Source organism: Mytilus galloprovincialis, chromosome 7 (assembly GCF_965363235.1).
Source record: "Mytilus galloprovincialis chromosome 7, xbMytGall1.hap1.1, whole genome shotgun sequence".
Taxonomy (NCBI): domain Eukaryota; kingdom Metazoa; phylum Mollusca; class Bivalvia; order Mytilida; family Mytilidae; genus Mytilus; species Mytilus galloprovincialis.
Window position 1 is genome coordinate 5,284,762 of NC_134844.1, and position 20,562 is coordinate 5,305,323.

Here is a 20,562-nt window from a genome sequence, read left to right on the forward strand (position 1 = left end):
ACGAAACTAAAACTGTTAACAATATGCAGATATGTTCAATTGAATGTTAGAACAGATAAAAATGCAATATAAATTTGTTTGTTAATATATAAATGGTTTCAATTATTATATTTAAACAAAAACTTAGTTACGAAAATAGTACCAGCTTCATTTACATTATTTTGACAACCAGCAAGATGGCGGACACCGGACTGATGAAAAATAATTACAAGTCAAATCAAGTAATGACATCGAAATACAGTCAAGTTTTCTTCTTCTTCAGTTTTCATTTCAGTTCACCGCCTGATGTATTTTCAATCTGCAGTCTACTAAATTTTTGCGTTTGATAAGACTGTGTAATGTATGTATGTACTGGTAAATGCCTCCGATATCCGAAGAACCCCTCGAAAGCTGCGAGGGTACAGTGGCATCCATGTACACTCCCTAACGGGATTAATGGAGATGTGTCACTAACGTATATTTATACGACAATTATTTTTACAAGGACAACCAATCCCCACCCAATTCAACACAAAGGGAGTGCTAGGACACCGGGAAGTCTGTTATTGTGGTGGAGGAAGCCGAAGTACTCGGAGAGAACCACCGGGCCACTCGGTGGAAACAGACAAACCAGAGAGATATCAGAAGATTGATCTCCAGGTCAAAGTAGGGACACTTTGACCAACCGAGGCCCCCAACGTACCCATTCTAGTTTAAACTCCGGTCTGGGTACCAGAGATGTGTGTGAGAGGGTGAAAATTACCCTTCTAATGTACTGAGATTTTTAGCACCCCGAGTGAGAATCGAACTCGGGACCTTCAGCACTGTAGCCATCGGTCTTAACCACTAGACCACGAACTCACACAAAAGTTCGTTTTTATTCGTTTATGAATCGTTAATTTACAGTTGTTTTAAATGTACAAGTCAAATCGGCCTCTATAGAAAAAGTCAATTCGGCACGGTGCCACCCGTAGAAAATGTCAAATCTCACCTGGTTAAATAGGCACATATTTAAAATCAATTTGGCATCTGGTAATATTTAAAGACCCCCACTAGTCCAAGATTACTCTGAAGTCCAAGGCTGTTTTGGCTTTTGCCAGACAAGCTGGACTGTTGGACGTCAGAGCTCGTCCCATATCAAAAAGTGGATATTTGCCCGTCCAAAATAGATGCGGTGCTTTGTCGCTTCTGGTGACTTGGAATTATGAGGGGGGGATAGGATAGACGTATTTACACTTGTATGCAAATTTGTCCACCATTACGTAAAATCACACAGGTTCCCGTAAACTTTAACATCATAATTCAAAATATTTGACGTCACAAATAAAAAGTAATTGTTGCTTGACGTCAAAAGGTGATTCGGAGTAGATCTTCATTCGGAGGCAAAATACAGCTCAATACCAAAAGCTCTGACGTCCCAAGGCCCCAGCTTGTCTGGTAAAACAGTTGTTGGACCTCGGACTAGACTTCCACCAGCCATTAAGTTTTACACTTGTCCATCCATATGTCCCTAAGGCTAAAGTTGTTTCCATTCTCTAACTTAAGTTTGCGTCCAAATGTTATAACCTTATAAACTATGCTAATTACTACAAAACAAAGATCAAATTTGAATTTTGCTGGCTTCTCTTTTACCATTCTTGAGTTATGTCCCTTTATTTTACAGACATGAAAATTGCACAATTTTTTTGTTCTCCAATTTATATCACACTTTATATAATTAATAATTTAATTTGGGAAGTAATGTGTCTTCTGATAAGCTGACATTGTTGTAAAGTCTTCAAACTACGTTAATTTCAAATTCTTTATTAATATACTTGATCGTTGCAGATAATCGCATAATACATATACATGTAGTAAAAAGCTACAAAGAGAAAAAATAAAAATCATAAACTCAAATGCTGTAATTTACCGAAAAATTACAAGAAAATAAACATTGTCAAAATGACACTCATTGACCTCCATACATTTATTTTTAAGTATAAAAATTCCTTTGAATAATTATAAGTTCAAAACATAAACAAACATGATCTAAATAGCGAAATTAAAAAAAACAACTTTGGCATTTATTGCATTCCATAAAGTAGAAATGCAGGTGTAAAGATGGCACTAATGGCGTTCCATAGATTTTTTACCCGATAGCAACTGTACTACTGAAAAGTTAATTAGCTTAAATTAAATAAGAAAAATCAATTGCAAGAACAATATTTTAACCTAAACGCTAAAATGATTAATTATTCTCAAATAAAAGGTGTACATAATGCAAAACAAACATGACCTGTGTGCACGTAAATCGGCAGTTAAACAAAGAAAACGTAGATAATTAATTGCTTAAACTTATCAAAAATATAAAATATTTACTTTAAGTTATAAAATAAAATAATATAAAAATTAACTCACACTGTATTTTACCAAAGATTGCATGAAAATCGAAAATATTGAAAGCCAACATAATCTTTCTTCACAATGCCATGTGGGAATCTCAATGAAACAGAAAAAATAACATGTGTTTCAAACAGTAAAAGCATGTGTAAAAATGCGTGAAATTTGAATTATCAAGAATAAGTTAATTAATAAAATGCTGTGGTAGCATGATAGTTGTTTTGATTATCACCTCATAGACATAATTTTGTCATGTTACTGTGATGTCATCAACATTTTTTTATGATTTATGTTGATTTAAAATGGAATTTAGAATAAAATTTTAAAAAATGACTTTTTTCTGTCTACATGTATTCAAAATAACATAGAAAATGTGGTACACACATGCACTTAATAATAACCCACTACATGGGTTATTCAGTGTGCACCACATTTTTTATGTTGTTTCTTCTTTAAAATCATCACATGTTTATAATTATTTAGCAGTAGGAAAACATTATCTAATTGTTCAATTTTTTCTCAATATTTTATGACTGATGTATGTGGCATGATACATTCTCTTTTCAATTAATTAATGAATAATTTTTATCAAATGAATAATCAACATGTTTGATGTTTTTTCTTCAAAATTTTAAATAAAGTAAAAAAAAACAATAAAGCCTTCAGGCTGTATTATGCAAACATAAATAAGCATAAAAAATGATATTGCCCAGTATTTCCCATTGACATAACCTACAAAATCATCATCCTCATCATCTCTCTCAATAGCTGACAGATGAGAACTTAACAGCACTGACTATAAAGAGTCAAGCCAGGTAAATTTTCTACACTAAAATAGCTTTAAATATGAATTCCTGTTGAATATTATACAAAGCTAAATTTAACAGTTAGCCAAGTTATATTATATAAATTATTTTGTTATATGACATGTATGATTAAAATCTACACCAAAACTATTTGAGGTTCATGTAAACTGAACCTATAATTTAGATTGTGATGAATGAATTTTTACTTTCTAGACCATCAAATCATTGCTGGAGAAATGTGGCATCAAAAAAGATAAAGATGTGGAAGAGCTGTATTTATCAAATCAGTAAGATTTTAGTGACAATTTCTGTATATATCGAATCAGTAAGATTTCAGTGGCAATTTCTGTATTTATCAAATCAGTAAGATTTCAGTGGCAATTTCTGTATTTATCGGATCAGTAAGATTTCAGTGGCAATTTCTGTATTTATCAGATTTATTAGTTCGAGAGTAAAGTGATGAAACTTATTACATCAGTAAGTAAGTCTGTAAGACTTGTATCTGAAGCAATTTCTGTAGTTTATAAGATTAATAAGGTACATGTACATGTATCAATACTTATTACAATGCATTAGTAAGACATCTACATGTATATAAACATCAAGACTGTGTTTATCAGATTATTAAGATTTTAAAATTCATTTCTAAACTTTTAAAACTAGCTAATATATATCTAATACTTCATTCTGGAAATCCTGATTTATTGCGAACCCTATCATAGTTTTCCATAGATTCACCTGCAAGTTACCTGTCCATTTAAACTTTTGTAAGTTATATTGTCCCATCTAACAAATACAACAGGTATTGTTCTCTGTGTAGTTTATTCACTGGGACCTTTAAATTTTTTGCAAGAGAAATCTATCACTCACTGATTAATTTACCTGAACAAAAAATTGAACTGTCAATGATGGAAATACATGTACAAATAAGTAACTATGAAACTGCATGTGATGTTGTATTTATTCAATCAATAACACATTTTCAATTTGTTTGATATAAACACTTATTTAAAAATTGAAAGTTGAATTCTGATCAAATTTTAACATTTTACCTATTAAAATTTGCTTTTTTTTAGTCTGTTCATAAGTAAAAACTTGAAATGATAATGTTTAAATAAAGGTCTTCATAAATGCATTCTTTATAACTGAACAACCACAAAAACATGCAAATTCTTTGAAACATAAATGCATGCAGTAGTTAAAAAAAATCAGAAATAAACTTTTTATAATTAAATCAGAGCTTATATTGAACAGATTGAAAATATATATCATTGATAATGAATAAATACTGCATCACAGGCAGTTTATGTGAGTTTATATACATGTATTTCAATGAACAAAGAAGATATTTTTTTGGTCAGGCAAATTAATCAATGAGTGATAGATTTCTCTTGGAAGAAATTTAAAGGTCCCATCAAATAAACTATACAGAGAACAATACCTGTTGTATTTGTTCAATGGGACAATAGAACTTACAAAAGTTTAAATGGACAGGTAACTTGCAGGTGAATCTATGGAAAACTATGATAGGGTTCGCAATAAGTGTAATTGATATTTCTGAGATTTGACATTAGCATTTGATAGATAACTAAAGATATGAAATGTTAAAGACTGTATGATTATATTCTGCATTTCAGAGATCTTTCAGAAGTTGTTGATTTAACCAGATTTAAATTCTTGAAGATATTATGGTTGAATGCAAATAAGGTATGTATAGATACTTGTATAGAGACAAAAAGTTTTTTTCTGAATAAATGTCAATCATGGTTTAAGTTTACACAAAACATTGATAATGGGGAATAAATATGATAAATGAATCTGAATTGGTTTTTTTCTTTTTCATTTTACAAAACTAATTATAACATAATTTTGGAATCTGCTGACACTGATAATAATTATACAAGTAAAATCATATCTAATGGGAGACAACTCACTAATAATAACATAATAATGGAGATCAACATCTTCAATTTTCAATTATTCATGTGTATCTAGTAATAGGTATCAAAGGTACCAAGAAAATGGGTATTAAAATGAAACTATTTTTTTTAATAGATAAGAAGTCATGTCAGCAAGATAATGGTGTTAAGATTTCACATATGTTTATATTGTTTTACAAATAACATTACTATATTGGTTGTTTTTCTTTTAGCTAAGAAGTATTAATTGTTTGACAAACAACTTCCTGTTGAAAGAACTCCATCTTGAGAACAATCAGCTGACAACAATATGTGGAAAGTTACGACATCTGACCTGTCTTGAGGTTCTAATGTTACATAACAATCAACTCACTAAACTAGAGAGAGTCGCTAAAGAATTCAACAAAATGCAAACTTTACACACACTTAGTAAGTGCCTTGTTATTATTTATTAATGTTAGTCTAACTGAACAAAATGTGTAGGATTTTCACACTTTTAAATACATGGAAAGTAAGACCTGACAATAATTAATAGTCAGATGAAATTTATGTAGAATTACATATATGGAAACTGCAATTTCAACAATTAAAGTGCTTTGGTATGTACATAGTTTAGATAAATACATTATGATATATAGTTTTCATTTATAAAACTTTTCATAGTACATTTGTACCACAATAATGATATAGACAAATAAGATATTGGATGTTCTGTTTAAGCCCATAATTTTTTTTCTCACAAATTCTTTTTTTTTTCCCAAACTTTTTTACCATACCCGATGAGGATGATATAAGCAACATGTGTCATATATTATGAATAATTCTTTTAAATGTTAGTTGGTGATTAAACATCAATATTTTGTCTTTTATCACAAACATCTCTGCATTTCAGTATCAATACACATGAATTACATCCCTTTGTCACATTGGAACTCTCAGTCATAAAATGAGATTGAGAACTAACTATTCTAAGATAACCACACCACATTCTGAAATTTGTCTGTCCCAAATCAAGAGCTTGTAATTTAGTGGTTATCAATTATTGCTGTATTTCATAAATGTATTTTGTTTATTGTTTAATTTTGTACGTAAATCAGGCTGCTAATTTTCTTGTTTGAACTGTTTATTTTTTTCAGAGTTTTTTATAGCTTACATGTGGTTAGGGTTTTGCTCATTGCTGAAGGTGAATGGTGAACTATAGCTGTTATACTGATGGAGAGTTGTCTCATTGCCAATTATACCACATTTAGTCCAGTCAATGTAGCATAAATTTGACCCTAACCTTAAACGTAATTGCAACAGTAGATTTTGAAGTTTTAATCTTTAGCATTACACCCAAAATATACACAGACAAAAGTCCAACAAAATATAACTTGAGGAAGACTAACAAATCATGATTTTAAAATTCCTATGGAGATTTGCATTGAAATGGGAGATAACTCTGCAAAAAGGTAGAAACATCAATAAAAATTGATACAAAATTACCCCTTTTACTGCTTTTATTCAAGAGAATGTATTGATTCAAGATATTTTAGCTATCTTTAGAGTATAATAAACAACTCTCAAGGTGTTCTCATATCTTTTATCAAGCTGCAATCTAGATATCATAAGTTATTAGTTTACCATATATTAAATTATCCAACCTGTCTCAAATTAGAGAGGCCAGGCCTATATAATAACAAGAAATTATGGTGTATAATTGACCTATTTGTCAAGATCTTGTCAAGACGAGCATTTTGAGCCCTTGTTTTTAAAAATCCAATGTACGGTTACAAAGTTATGATCGATTCAAAGTTGGTTTTCATCCCCCCTTTTTTTTCCAAGATGGCCGCCAATAAAATCGAGTAGATTTCAATTTTAATAGGTATATTTTGTGGCAAGTAGTTAGTTCTTTGCCTTTATACACCATTTTCTTTCAGAATGCACTCCAATCTTAACAGAAATTCATTTATACTCATTTACATATGTTTTTAGCAGATTTTTTTCAGCATCCAACAGCATAGATTCCTCCCTTCTGACATTGCACAAAATGCCCGAACAGCCATGTTGAGACATATTTTTCTGTGAAATTACAAATTAATGTATAGGTTTACACTATACTAACTGTAAAACCTTGCCTGTTTTGTTGAATTATGAAATCTTTGTATAATAAAATGGAAAAAAACAAAGAGTTCATGGTCTCTTAACATGTAGTCGCCATAATTTTTGATGAAAAATGTAAATGGCACCGATAAACTAAGACATAAAGCAGCCTTTTTGAATAGAAAACAGACTAAAATGATCATATCTCTAAAACTGTGCAATGAATTGGGATCAAATTTGAAACTCAACATTGTGAAAAGTCAAGAGCCATAATGATGATAAATATAGATGTTTCACAGGGAAAATGGCGGCCATTTTGAATAAAGATGGCCGACATTTTCTCAATTTCCCCCGGAAAAAACATGTTTTCCTTCATAACTTGCTCATTTCTTGACCGATTTTGAAAATTGTGGTACCAAATTAATGGTCTTTAATCCATCTTGTCATTGCTGGTAATACATATTTCATTACTGGCATCAATAAGGAGCTATACTGATTTTTATGAAATTGTAAAGCTTATAAAATATATGTTGCATAAAAACTGTGAGTAATCTTCAAAATTTGTTGATGCCGATTTACAAGGTAACAGTCCTATCTAAATAGATATTCTGAATTGCCTTGCTAAAAAGCATACTTAATGCTATATTCAAACTAAATCTTAGTAAAGATAAAGCAAATACCAATTTTTTAAATCGTACCTTTGACCTGCTGTTTGAATAACCAGTATCCTGCACTTATTTAAACTAAATGTAACCAAAGATACAGCAAATACCAATTTTCAATTCTTTATGTGGATCTTTCCATTTAATATCCTGTATGGTGAACCAAAACAGTCTGAGATTTTCAAGGGCTATGTCCAGGCATACATTGAAGACCTGTTGGTGACCTTCTGCTGTTGTTTTTTTCTATGGTCGGGTTGTTGTCTCTTTGGCACATTCCCCATTTCCATTCTCAATTTTATACACTAAATCTAATAAATCATTTTTCAGGAATATTCATCTGTTTATATTCAATTCTCAAAAAGAGGATGGCTTTAATCAAAACAAATTCATAATACTTGATTAAGATTTTATTATCAAGAAATTCAGAAGATGCAGTTTGATTGACAGTTGCATCCAAGACATACATAAATCTTCACTTAATAAACAAACTTTATAAACAAACTTAATCAACAAACTTAATTAACAAACTTTATAAACATGCACTTAGTTTTTCCCATCACCTCTTATAAACATAAGCAACAATGGAGTGAATCATTCCTCAACTGACCAACCCTTGAACCTCAAGAAAGTTCAATTATTTAGTTCCTGAAACATTATTTAAAAAATTTTGGTGCCTGAAACAAACAAAAAATTTTAGGTGCCTAAAACATAATTTTTTCCCAATCATTTAAATTTTAATGAATAAGAATATAGTCGAAACATTTAACTACAAAATGTTGTCCAGGTTGTGGTCAGTTCTGAGATGAATCACTGATTTCCATCACCATAATATTTTACATGCCAAATTAATATGCTTAAATATTAGAAAATTATATTCTAAACTAAGCTGGTTCCAATATATAGTCAATACAATATTTAAATTTAGAATCGAATGACCTACAAAAAATAAAACAATGAAGTATTAATAGTTGGATTTCAACTGAAGTATGTTTCTGCATATTTTGTGTACTCCTCTGAAACTTCTTCAAAATTGGTAACATACCAAGACCTTCCACTAACATCTTTTGGTAATACATTTACATCTAAGAAAAAAACAAAAATGTTTTCAACCTTTTGTCTATCATCTATTTCAGGCCATTTGAAAAGATTTTTTTTGTTTTTAGAATGATGTAAAAATTTAATATCTAAAAAATTATCATTAATACATAAAATTTGTCCAGGATACCATGTATCTGCATAAGCCACTGCAACATATTGTCCACACTGAAAATTTAAATTTGGTAAAACATAGTCACTGCTGGAATCAATATCATTATCAATATTAGTATTATTAGTATTATTACTATTAGTATTACATGATATAACAGAATTTATAACTGAACTCTTTCCTCGTGCCTTTTTTGTAACCGGTTCTTGAGATACAGTTACAACATCTTTCCTTTTCTTATTTTTTATAAGACAGATTTTTTGTAAAATGATTTCCCTTTGTTTTTCCATGAAAATTAATCTATCACTTGCAGATTTTATAATAAAATTTTCATTATCGTTTGAAAAATCTTCTTCATCCCCCATGTCTTTTGAATGACTTGAAAAATTGATTAAAACCTTTAAATGTGATAATAGTTCTTCAAAATTAAACTGTATACTATTTGCAGAAAACTGAAGTAATGTTTTATCTTCAGTGTTTGTTTTTAAAACCTTTTTGTGAAATTTAATTTGTGTTTTAACAGCTTCTGATTTATCTTCACTTTTTTTCAAGTTTAAATTTAAATCTTTTAAATTTAACCACAACCCTCCATATTTTTGAATTTCAATTGTTAAGGCTTTAACTTCCTCCTGCTTTTTCAAAGCTTTTCTCTCTTTTTCCTCTTTCCTTTGCTTTAATAGAAGCATATGATTTTTTTTAATTTCCTCTTTTCTTTTTCTAAACTGTTTTATAATTTCTGGAGTTTTCTCCCTTGCTATTTTAAATACCTCCGCTTTTTTTTCTACATTCATATTGTCTAACCATCTTAATGTTTTATTGTTCGAAAATAAAATTATGCCCTCTAATGCGATGGTGTTAGCATTAGGCTTTTCACGCCTCAAGCGATCTAGATTAGCAAAATCTCTCTCAGAAACAATATTTGTTGTTGCAACCGTTGTTGATTCAACACGCAAATCTTTATTTACACCTTCAGTGTTTTCATTAAAAATACCACCAGGTAAACAGTCAGAAAGCTGTCTTTCTATTATAATCAAAAAATTTATTAAAATAATTTGAAGAGCCTCAATGGTTAAGAGGTTTAATTCTTCATCAACATCATTATTAATAAATAAACTATTAAAAACTTCATCTTTTTTTGTAAATTTTGGATAAAAAACTTTCCCTTCAATAAGTTCTGAAGCATCCTTTGAAAGGAGTTCAATAGAATTTTTGAAAACCAACCAAATGTCATTCAAATCTAAAATATGATCAACATTTTCAATAATTCTCCATAAAGGACCAGTAAGAAGCTTATCTACAATACCTAAAGCTCTACAACCTGCTAAATATACAGGATTGTTTACATAATTATAAACAGCACAAAGTAATCTATTTCGGTCCTCTTTATTAAAATAATTCTCAATAAATAATTTTATATGATTTCTATGGTGAAAAACACTTGCACCCATTGAAAACAGTAAATTAATTCTATGCCCATGAAAAGTGGTAAGTTGCAAATCAACAGGAGGTTCCAACTGGTTTAAAAATGTTTTAAAAAGTAAACCATAACCAGATTTCTCATCTGCACCAGGCACACACAGCTTTGTAGAAGCTCTGATAAAATCACAACAACTAGGACTGAAAAAACTACTACAATCAACAGATTCTAAAATATTTTGTTCCCATAATTTCAAACCAGACTCAGCCTGAGTAGCAAAATTAACAAGTACATGTAAATTACATTTAAATCCATTAATAGCTGACATCTTTTTAATTAAATCCATATCAGTATCATCATCAGTTGGTAAACACTCTATTTTCATTTTTTCTAATAATAATTTTAATGACTGGTTAACAATGTGGCGATCAGTCATCATGTTTTTAATTGATAAAATAAGTTTAGACCTACTTTCTTTACATAAATTAGCATCTGAATTTTTTACCAGAATTTTCGACATGTCTGTTAATACAGAATCTATTAATAACTTAAAACTTTCTGCATCTCCACGAACCATTTCATTTATTCCTAAACTGAACTGACCAAAAGAGGTTCCAACCTGGACACCACCAAATTCATGACCCCCTCTTTTGGTACCATCAGTATGCAAAGTATTACATTCACTGGTAAGCATTGCCTCAGCTGCTTGCATCTGAGCAAGAGCTTTGGCCTCTACAAGCATAATTTCAGAAAAGGTGCGTTTCGGCAACCTTTCTACTTTCAACCCCCCTAGCTTTTCCAAGACCGTTCTAACCACCTTTTCTACATTGTTAACACCGACATTTAAACTTAATAATGCAGCATAAACTTCTCTGACTGTATCATTATATTTTCCATTATGGAAAGTCTGAACAATTTGGTTCAACTCAAAAGACATTTTAAATTCTGTTATTTCCTCCTGTAAATTCATATTCTCATTTTCTAAAAATTCAATCCTTTCCTTACTATTCTTAATTGTTTGCTTTAAATCAATAGTCTCATTCAAATTAATTGTATTTTGTACTTTTTTATCTTTCAAAGATTTGTAGTATCTCATTAAACTAGATTGAACTTTGTATTTTTTCCTGATTTCATTAGCTCTCAATTTTGTAAACAAGATTTCTTTTTTCATTTTAATATTTTCCTTTTGAAGGTCAACAATTTTCTTTTGTTTACGCTTTATGCGTTTGTTAACGTTACGTACAGACAACTCAGATAACTTATTTTCACATACATGATGTTTTTTCTTTAATCTTAAATTCTCCTGTTTAAGTTTGTAAAAATTTACATTACATTGATATCTCTCTGATCTTGATTTACCAAGTTTTATTCTCAGGTCTGTGACTATTTTTTGTTCTTTATTCTCATTTTCATTCTCATTTTTATTTTCATAACAAACATTTTTGGTTAAAATTGTTTGGTTTGTATTATTTATAACAGATTTTCTTTCAGGTGCCAAATACAGGGTGTTCAGATATTGCACTTTCCTTTCATTACCCAATTTATGTTGTGAAAGTTGTCTCTTATACATAGACTCCCATTGATTTTGTAATGCACCCATATTTGGGGCCACATCTAAACTACACAAATAAAATACCCATTGTGAACATTGTTTTACAGAAAATCCAAATCTGATCTTTGCCTTTCTAAACTCTAATATAAGCCCTTTCTTAATTTCAGTTTTTATTGGAATTTCACAGGGATTTTCTAACCATTTCAAAGTTATTCCTACCTCATTACAAAATGGACCTAAATTATCAAGCTCACTATTCAGATTTAGTGCGAAATCTTTACCGAGTAACTTATTATCTTTTTTAACAATAACCATAACCCTGTTTCTTATTTTCCTTACAAAAGGAGATACGTTTACATTGTTAAACCCTAAATTACTTAAAACTATAGGCAAATTTTCTTTAAATGTTAATGACTGTGATTCTTCAATTGTCTTCAGAACCATATCCCAAAAAAAATATTGCCTCCAAACAGGTTCTTGAAATTTGGTAATGGCCCAATCATCTAAAATTAAAAAAATATCCCAAAAATTATAAATAATGTACATAACATAATCTGACTCTCCCTTTTTTGTGAAATTACTAGCATTTCATTAAAAAAAGGGAATGTCATATATTTACCATATTATTACAAGATAAAGGCATTGATTTATCTGTGACCAGCACATATCGTCCAGCAATAAAATCATCTTTGGCACATCTAAAATCCTATGACCAGCATATGGAAGAATGTTTTGTACTGAAAAAGAAAACAAAAGGAACCACAAAGAAATAGCTCTAATAACATATCATTTGTCAGTTATATGGATGTTATTTTTACTTGAATTAATTTCAATTCACTTTCACTTTACAAGTACTTTTAAGTGTTAGTAATAAACAAATTCTTATTCAACTGATAAGTTTAAATGTTATAACATTTTTTTTTCAATTTGCATGATTAATTATTTTTAATCAGTATATAATTAAGTATTTTACTAACCGGCATATGTCTCATCAGTGAGTAAACCCTGCAATAGTTCACCAGATATGTTGGACTCCAACAAATATTCTTGAAACATTCCCAGTCCTGAAACACAGAAAAATAATCAGTTGTGACTTCATGATATAAATGAATAAATCTGATATCTATATGTCTGCCTTTATTGAATATTCCAAACATTCCCGTGAAATTACATCAAAAGAGAAAAGTCAGACATTTTAAAAGAGGGTAGTAACGTGATACCCCACATGACTAATGACGGTGAAATATATTTTTTTATATAACGTTAGCAATAAATATTCAACTCCAGTTGACACTTACGGAAGCTACATGTACAAAATGATATTTGACAAATGACAATAAAATATAAAAGCTGTTGATGCTAACTGTAGCAAATAAACCTAAGATTGATGATACAAAACGTGACTGTTCTTTAAATTAATGTCATAGTTCAAGTGTCCAGAATTGTATGTTGAAATGTCGCAAATGTTTATCCTTCTCTCGTGAGTTTTCGTGCTATTGTGATTCGAATGCATTGTGACGTCACATTTCCATTGAAAAAGAATGCACTGTACGAATTGGTATGACGTATGAAAACTTATGATCTGACCATAAATAGCAAACAGATTTGGGTTAGCGAATAAAATTTTAATTCCCTGAAACAGAACATAGAATAGATATAGGAAGATGTGGTACACATGCCAATGAAACAACTCTCCATCCAAGTCACAATATGTCAATATTTATAAAACCAGAACGACCAGTGTAAAACAATTCAAACTATAGAAAAGCGACATGCAATAGCCTTATTTATCACGATTACGATCCTTTCATGTCATTTAAAAATGCTATACAGGTTATCATTTTTAATAAAGAAACAAAACTTGTTTCATGTCACTTTCTGTGAAGACTGAAGAAACATTATTAAATAAACAACACAAATGTTTCATATAAACTAACTAAATTGAAAGAACTCCAGATAAGGCTTCCAGGTAATAAGAATATCAAATATTGTATGGTCATTTTCTTCTAAAATATCATTATGATTGTTTAAAAATGGGACACTTTTTTCAACTGTTCAAATTATACTTCCTTACTGGACAATAGTAATGTCCAATGACTTTTATTCGCTTTAAAGCAAAAAGAAAGATGACAAATAATTTTACACCAAAGTAAGTTCAAATATTTAACCAAAAAAATATATATGATTTGCTAAACTTACCGTTCTGTGTACTGACGTTACAGTCACTCGAGGCAGCTTTCTGATCGGCGTTCATTTCCACTTGCGTTTTCGTTTAATCGTTTAATCTTAAAAAAGAAATATGTTCCTGATTATTAATTGCTACCGAATGGGGTTGTTTAGAAAGAAAAAGTGTCAAGGTAAACGATAAAGGACGTGAAATTTCGGTTCGAATTACTTATCTGGTTGTTTACAATCTTTGAAGTTTTCAAACGTGAAAGTCAAGGACGCAGTAACCGGAAATAAATCTTCACTGCGCATGTGAAAGAAATGGGAATCTCCTTTTTCATTGGATAGTAATTTTATAAATTTCTGACGTCAGGAACATATTTCTATTTCTGTTTGAAGTGGGTAATCCTCTGGAAAAAACCGTGCCGCCGTCAACGTTTTCATTGGAAATACGCCGCGATTGATCAAATATTACGTTGGATTTCATTTTAAATTATTATATAAAGTTATTCTTTTTAATTAACTTTATATTCTTATAATATTTAGGTTAACTTTTTATTCTTCATTATGGCAAAAATCCGACAAAACAACCCGTTTCAAAATTATATATTTTGAAAAATTTCGCGACCGGAAAACAAAATGGCGGACGTAATGACGATAAACTGGCCTCTCTACTCAAATTTAATAAAAATTATTAAGCATATAAATATTCTTTTTGTGTTTTGAAGTTTCTTTAAACAATGTAGATGTTGAACAATTATAAGTTAAAGATATAAACAATTCCAAATTTCAGCACATTATTTTTCTTAAATGGTCACAAAGCCACAAATTTGCACTTTCTTTGATGAAAAATGCACTATTTTTTTTTTTAAATACCCATAACACGTCGGTTTTGTACATATCATGAGCAGGAGATGATATAAATAGACAAATACGAACTTATAACCCCATCAAAGTATCATGCTTTACATGAATTTTAAGAATATCAACCAAAAACTGAGAAGAGACTCATTTTTGCAGTTATCTTCCCTTTCCAATGTTAATTTCCATAGGAAAATTAAAAATGCTGATTTTGAGTTTTCCTCAAGTTAGATTTTATGGGACTTTTTTCTGTGTATATATTCAGGGCTTAATGCTATGGATTAGAACTAAAACATTTTCGGTTGCAATTAGTTTGAGGTTAAGCCTCAGTTTGACTGGACTAATTTTCTTATTCTTATAATTACATAAAAGGGAGACAACTGGACATGAAACATGAAAATAATTTAAAAAAAATATGTGTAGATTTAATATTTATGCACAAGTTGTCATGGCTAAGGACCATTTGAAGGTATCTGAGAGCTAAAAAGATCATATCGTCGCTGTTATGCAAAAAACTCGTATATCAATTTTTTGCGTAAATCTTTTTATCGATTATTTAGGATTAAATATGTATGTTCCACTGTATGCGAAAATATCTGATCTTCTAACCAATCATTAATCTGAATTCTGACATGTGACGAAAAAGTGTAGTCGGATTGGTGAGACATTTTGTTGTGCGAAAATATCGTATCTCAAAAGAAAAACACTTTGCACGGCAGCTGACATTATAACAGGTACAGTTTTATCAAGTTTAGGTTCTCAAAGCTAATAAAAATAATGAAAAGCTTTGAAAATACAATATAGGTGCAGAAATGTTTGCTCGTCTTGGTAATTGATTGGTAAGAAGATCAGATATTTTGCATACAATGGAACATACATATTTTATTCTAAATAATTGATAAAAAGATTTCAGTTTTTACTGCCTGGTGTAAAATTATCAAAACCTTAGATACGAGGTTTTTGCATAACAACGACGATATATATTCTTAAATATTATGTTGAAAAGGAGTAGGTTCAGTAAGACCCCTTTTTGGCCCCAAAATATAGCAGTTTACAAAATTGTTAAAATGTAAACTTTTAGCTATTTATTGGAAAGTAGACAATACAATGCACTTATTTTGGGTACTAGCATCATTAAGTCATGCTAATTACTGAAATCTTCACAATTGTAGTTAAATTTTAGACGGTTTCTGTCTTAAATGAAAATGGCCGCATTTGTGTTCATTCTTAATATTGAAATGTAAGTTGTATTTGATGGTAATACATAGCATATATAATGATTGAGGATGGACACAGATGAGGCCACTTTCATTTTTGACAAAATAAAAACTGAAAAGTGACAATTTTTTGCATATTTGATAGATTTTTCCTATTTAAGCTTGAATCGGAGCGTTTTTCAATGACTAAATCAGTTAAAATCTTTCACATAAACTAATTGAATCAACTGAAATAGACACTGAAGTGTTTAAAAAGTGTCCAAAATCTTTCGTCAGATGAACCTGAAATTTGAGGCCAAAATTGGCCCTAACCGGACCTACTCCTTTGTAAAGCTTTGTTGTCATTGGTAGTACAGGTAGTATATAATAGGTACACTTCCTGCATCATTTGAGAATAATAGTAGATATTCGTTGTCCTATGAACCATTCAGAATAACAAAGAATTATAACTAAGAACAAAAAGGATTACATTATATTTTTTTATTCGTTTTTATCATTTCAGACCTGTTTGACAATCCAGTTTCTCAGGAACCAGGTTACCGACTGTTATTAATACATACAGTTCCCTCCTTAAAACTCCTGGATAGACAAGGTAAGATAATATAGGTACCAGATAGGAACCAGGTTACCGACTGTTATTAATTCATACAGTTCCCTCCTTAAAACTCCTGGATAGACAAGGTAAGACAATTTTATAGCTGACTTGAGGGAATTTGTTGTTGTTTTTTTGCATTGTTGAAAGCTGTACTGTAACCTATAATTACTTTCATCCTCATCATGTAAACTCATTGTCTATTATTGTACACTGTTAGTTTACTTGTTGGATTACTGTCTCATTGACATTTACTTCATATAACCTTTTTCAGTTTGATTTATTGTTGTTCCAAATTCCTTTGTAGATTCCTATATGGTATTTCATTAGACCTAAACTGGAATTAAAACAATGCTATGCAAGTAGTTAATCGAGATTAGTAAATTTATAGAAAAGACTGAGTTTACCCTATCACTTTGAATTAATAATTAAATAAAGGAAAACTAAGAATGTCACATAGAAAATACTTTTGTGCACATATTTGCAAGTTTTTCTTTTTTGATATGTTTCCTGAACTTTAAAAATATAAAACTTGATGTCAAAATCATGACATATTTATTAATTTGTTTCTAAAGACCCATAATTATTGATTTGATTACTTTAGAGGTAGGGAAGACAGAAACAGATCAAGCCAGGAGAGTTTACGACCAGGAACAAGAAAAGATAAGGGAGACAATCGCATTTGGTAGACGATCAGAAGGCCCCCCAGAGTTATATTACCCTCCAGGTCTAGAAAGATCACGGACCACAGATATAGGTTAGTAAAAGTTGGATTCTGTATATTCGTTATATTATTATTTTTTATATCCTATTAATTTTTACATGTTCCCTTTGATGTTACTTACTGACATTTTAAGATCATGGACAGGACTTAATACTCCTTAATATTAAGCAATGACGTCATGTAGCAATGTCACATGCTCAAGTCAATCTGCATTAATTTATCAATTAAACGCAACCTTTAAAATTTAAGTTTGAAAAGGTTAAATAAAAAAAAAACACTTACTTAATAAAAACAAAGTACTTCAGAAAAAATGTCTATGTCGGGTATAACATGACATGAAAAAAAATGCATTGATTTAGTGATATTATTTATATTTATTTACCAAAGCAGAAAATATTGAAAAAAAAATATAAATACACATGGTTGTTTAATACATTTTATTGATTTTGATTTCAGAATCCAAACATATAGGAAACAGTTACCTGAGAGACAAGTAAGTAAAGTACATCAGACAATTATATAGATTATAATCCACTGAACAGGTTGAATTGTTTCACATTGTGTCATGTCTAAAACCTTTTATTCCCTTATTATATGGTAATGGTTTTGCTCATTGTTGATATCTGTACAGTTACCTATAGTTGTATACACATGGCTTATTACCACAAAACACAAATCTAGTTTGAATTCTGATGACGCCACTGTTACTGCTCTAGCACTATGACCTTTTCAATGTGTTTTATTACTGAAATATTTTGTTGTATAATTGAAGCATTAAAATTTGTTTCCTACAAAACATTTACCGACTAAAAGCTTCTTAAAGTTGCTCTTAGTAAACCGAGTACCTGGATGTCAAACCAGAAAGAATATAATCCGTCTAAAAAGTCGGCAATATGAAAATAGTCTATTGGATACTGTCTATTTTACATCACTAGAGTTATGCACTTTTAAATGGAAAAAAGTCAGCATTTCCATTCTCTAACTTAATTTTGCCTCAATCGATTGTTATGAAACCTATACACAATGCTTGTTATAACAAATCTCAAATCAAACATAACAATATGGTTGTTTACTATAAAAATGTTCTTGTTTTACTTCAGTCCTCCTTATGACAACACAGAAGAAGCTGTAAACGCTAGAAGATTAAAGAAGTCAGTCACTGTTTTTACCACATTTGATTGGTCGAAAATACCACGATATGAAGAAAGACGACAGATGGACAAACCTTTTGATTCGCCAGAAATCATAACACATGTTTATCGTTAATTCATTATGTGTTATCATTTTTTTTAAACTGTGATAAATATAAAAGTATTAGAATTTATTTGTGATAATTGAAGAAGTATTAGATTGCATTGTTGATAATTGAAGATGTATTAGAATTCATTGGTGATAACTTAAGATGTATTAGAAATTCATAGAGTATTAAAAAAAAGTATTAGAAAATATTTCTATTTAGAATCAAAACATTTTTTTCAGCTTCAAATATATCCGTATTTCATGGACATGTTTTATAAGTGCTATTTATTGGTGTAACTAAAGAGGAGATTGGAATTGAATTTGTTTATGTTACACGGAATGTTTTCATATTGCTGTCAATATACTATATATATAGAAATATGAACTTGTCAGATAGAAAATAGGAGCCATCTCAGAATTGTGGTAAGGTAGTAAGGTGGCAGAGGTCTAAATTACAAACATTAGAATTTTTCATAGGGGTATGGGAAAATATCATGCAGGCTACTTTTTATGACTGATTTCATTTAAAGATTCATGATTTCATGAGTTTAATTGTAAAACCAATTGTTTGATTTAATGAATGTTTCAGTGCAACACATGTATATTGACCACTGCCATCATTATGGATGAATACAATTTGATTATACATGTATAACTGGTCATCTCTGCTTAACAGCATAACTATACAGCGTTCATTTATTCAGTTTTTTAAGGCAAATCAGTATAAATGATTGTTTCATTATAATATATTTTTAAAGATAATTTAGATTACCACATAGTATATATTTTTGTAACAATTACAATTCTGTAACTGTGGATAGTTGTAATTAGAGATATTATTTACCAACTGATAATGGTACAGTCTGGCTTTGTATTTTTTTATTTGTATTTGACTATCATTATAATAATTTCAAATGTTGAAATATAAGAAGTACAGTAATTTTTATTTGATACCAAATTAAGATTGCAGTTATCTCCCTTTACTGTGACTTGCTAAATAAATCCTTACTATCAAAATTTGGTCTTACCAAGTATGATTTATATATATGAAATTAATATATCTTATTTTACTTTAATTTGTTTACTACAAGATATTATACTGTATTTTTCGAAGTACACTGAAAACAACTGATAGAAAAGAGATTTATATTTTTTTTATATCTAAAAATAGAAATCTGTAAACTTCATTACTTTGTGACACAATCACAATAACAAGCAATCAAGTAAATTTCGGCTTTATTTCAGGCAGATTGATATTACTAATATTATACAATATATTATTTTTGTCTCACTAAATCATATTTTCTGAAATTGTCAGATTCTAGTTTGATGTATGCAGAACTATTCACTTTATTTCTTATAATTATTATTTTCCTGTCTAATTATCCAACACAAAGTATAGTCAGATTTTTATATGATCTCAATTTCTTTACATACTATAATAATACATAATATGCAAACAGTGAAATGTAAGTACTGATGTTCACTAACAGTCTTGTCTTCGTTAATTTAATAGTTGATATTTGAGAGGGTAGATTTCTTTGTGAGAATAGGCTCGTTTGTATTCATTTATAACTGGGGGCAAATGAATTATTGTTATCTTAGTAAAACATATTTTTTATGACAGTACCCATACAACAATAATTAACTTATTTTTTATTGATCTCTTTAATATAATTTTTTTTTAGGCCTTAACATAGCAGATGATTTATGAGAAGTATCATCTCCATATTTTTTATATTATTTTATTTCATTGGTGA

At 29.7% G+C, this 20,562-nt stretch overlaps 2 protein-coding genes across 3 annotated transcripts; one reads left to right on the plus strand and one right to left on the minus strand.

Moving 5' to 3' along the window:
* The first annotated feature begins 171 nt into the window (after positions 1-171).
* On the plus strand, positions 172-19,472 carry LOC143082174 (leucine-rich repeat-containing protein 72-like). 2 transcript variants are annotated; one of them, XM_076257735.1, is made up of 9 exons: positions 172-221; positions 3,378-3,451; positions 4,802-4,871; positions 5,317-5,512; positions 16,750-16,782; positions 16,872-16,928; positions 17,444-17,596; positions 18,020-18,056; positions 18,664-19,472. In XM_076257735.1, exons 1-9 carry the CDS (start codon positions 177-179, stop codon positions 18,827-18,829), a joined length of 831 nt encoding a protein of 276 aa, XP_076113850.1. In that variant the 5' UTR covers positions 172-176; the 3' UTR covers positions 18,830-19,472. The 2 variants fall into 2 exon arrangements, with proteins under 2 accessions (XP_076113850.1, XP_076113851.1); XM_076257736.1 differs by lacking the exon at positions 16,872-16,928 and having other exon boundaries at positions 16,750-16,839.
* LOC143082173 (uncharacterized) lies at positions 8,222-14,292 on the minus strand. Its single transcript, XM_076257734.1, has 3 exons — positions 14,203-14,292; positions 12,981-13,067; positions 8,222-12,740 (listed from the first exon to the last, which is right to left on the minus strand). Exon 3 carries the CDS (start codon positions 12,547-12,549, stop codon positions 8,803-8,805), a length of 3,747 nt encoding a protein of 1,248 aa, XP_076113849.1. The 5' UTR covers positions 12,550-12,740; positions 12,981-13,067; positions 14,203-14,292; the 3' UTR covers positions 8,222-8,802.
* Positions 19,473-20,562: the final 1,090 nt, after the last annotated feature.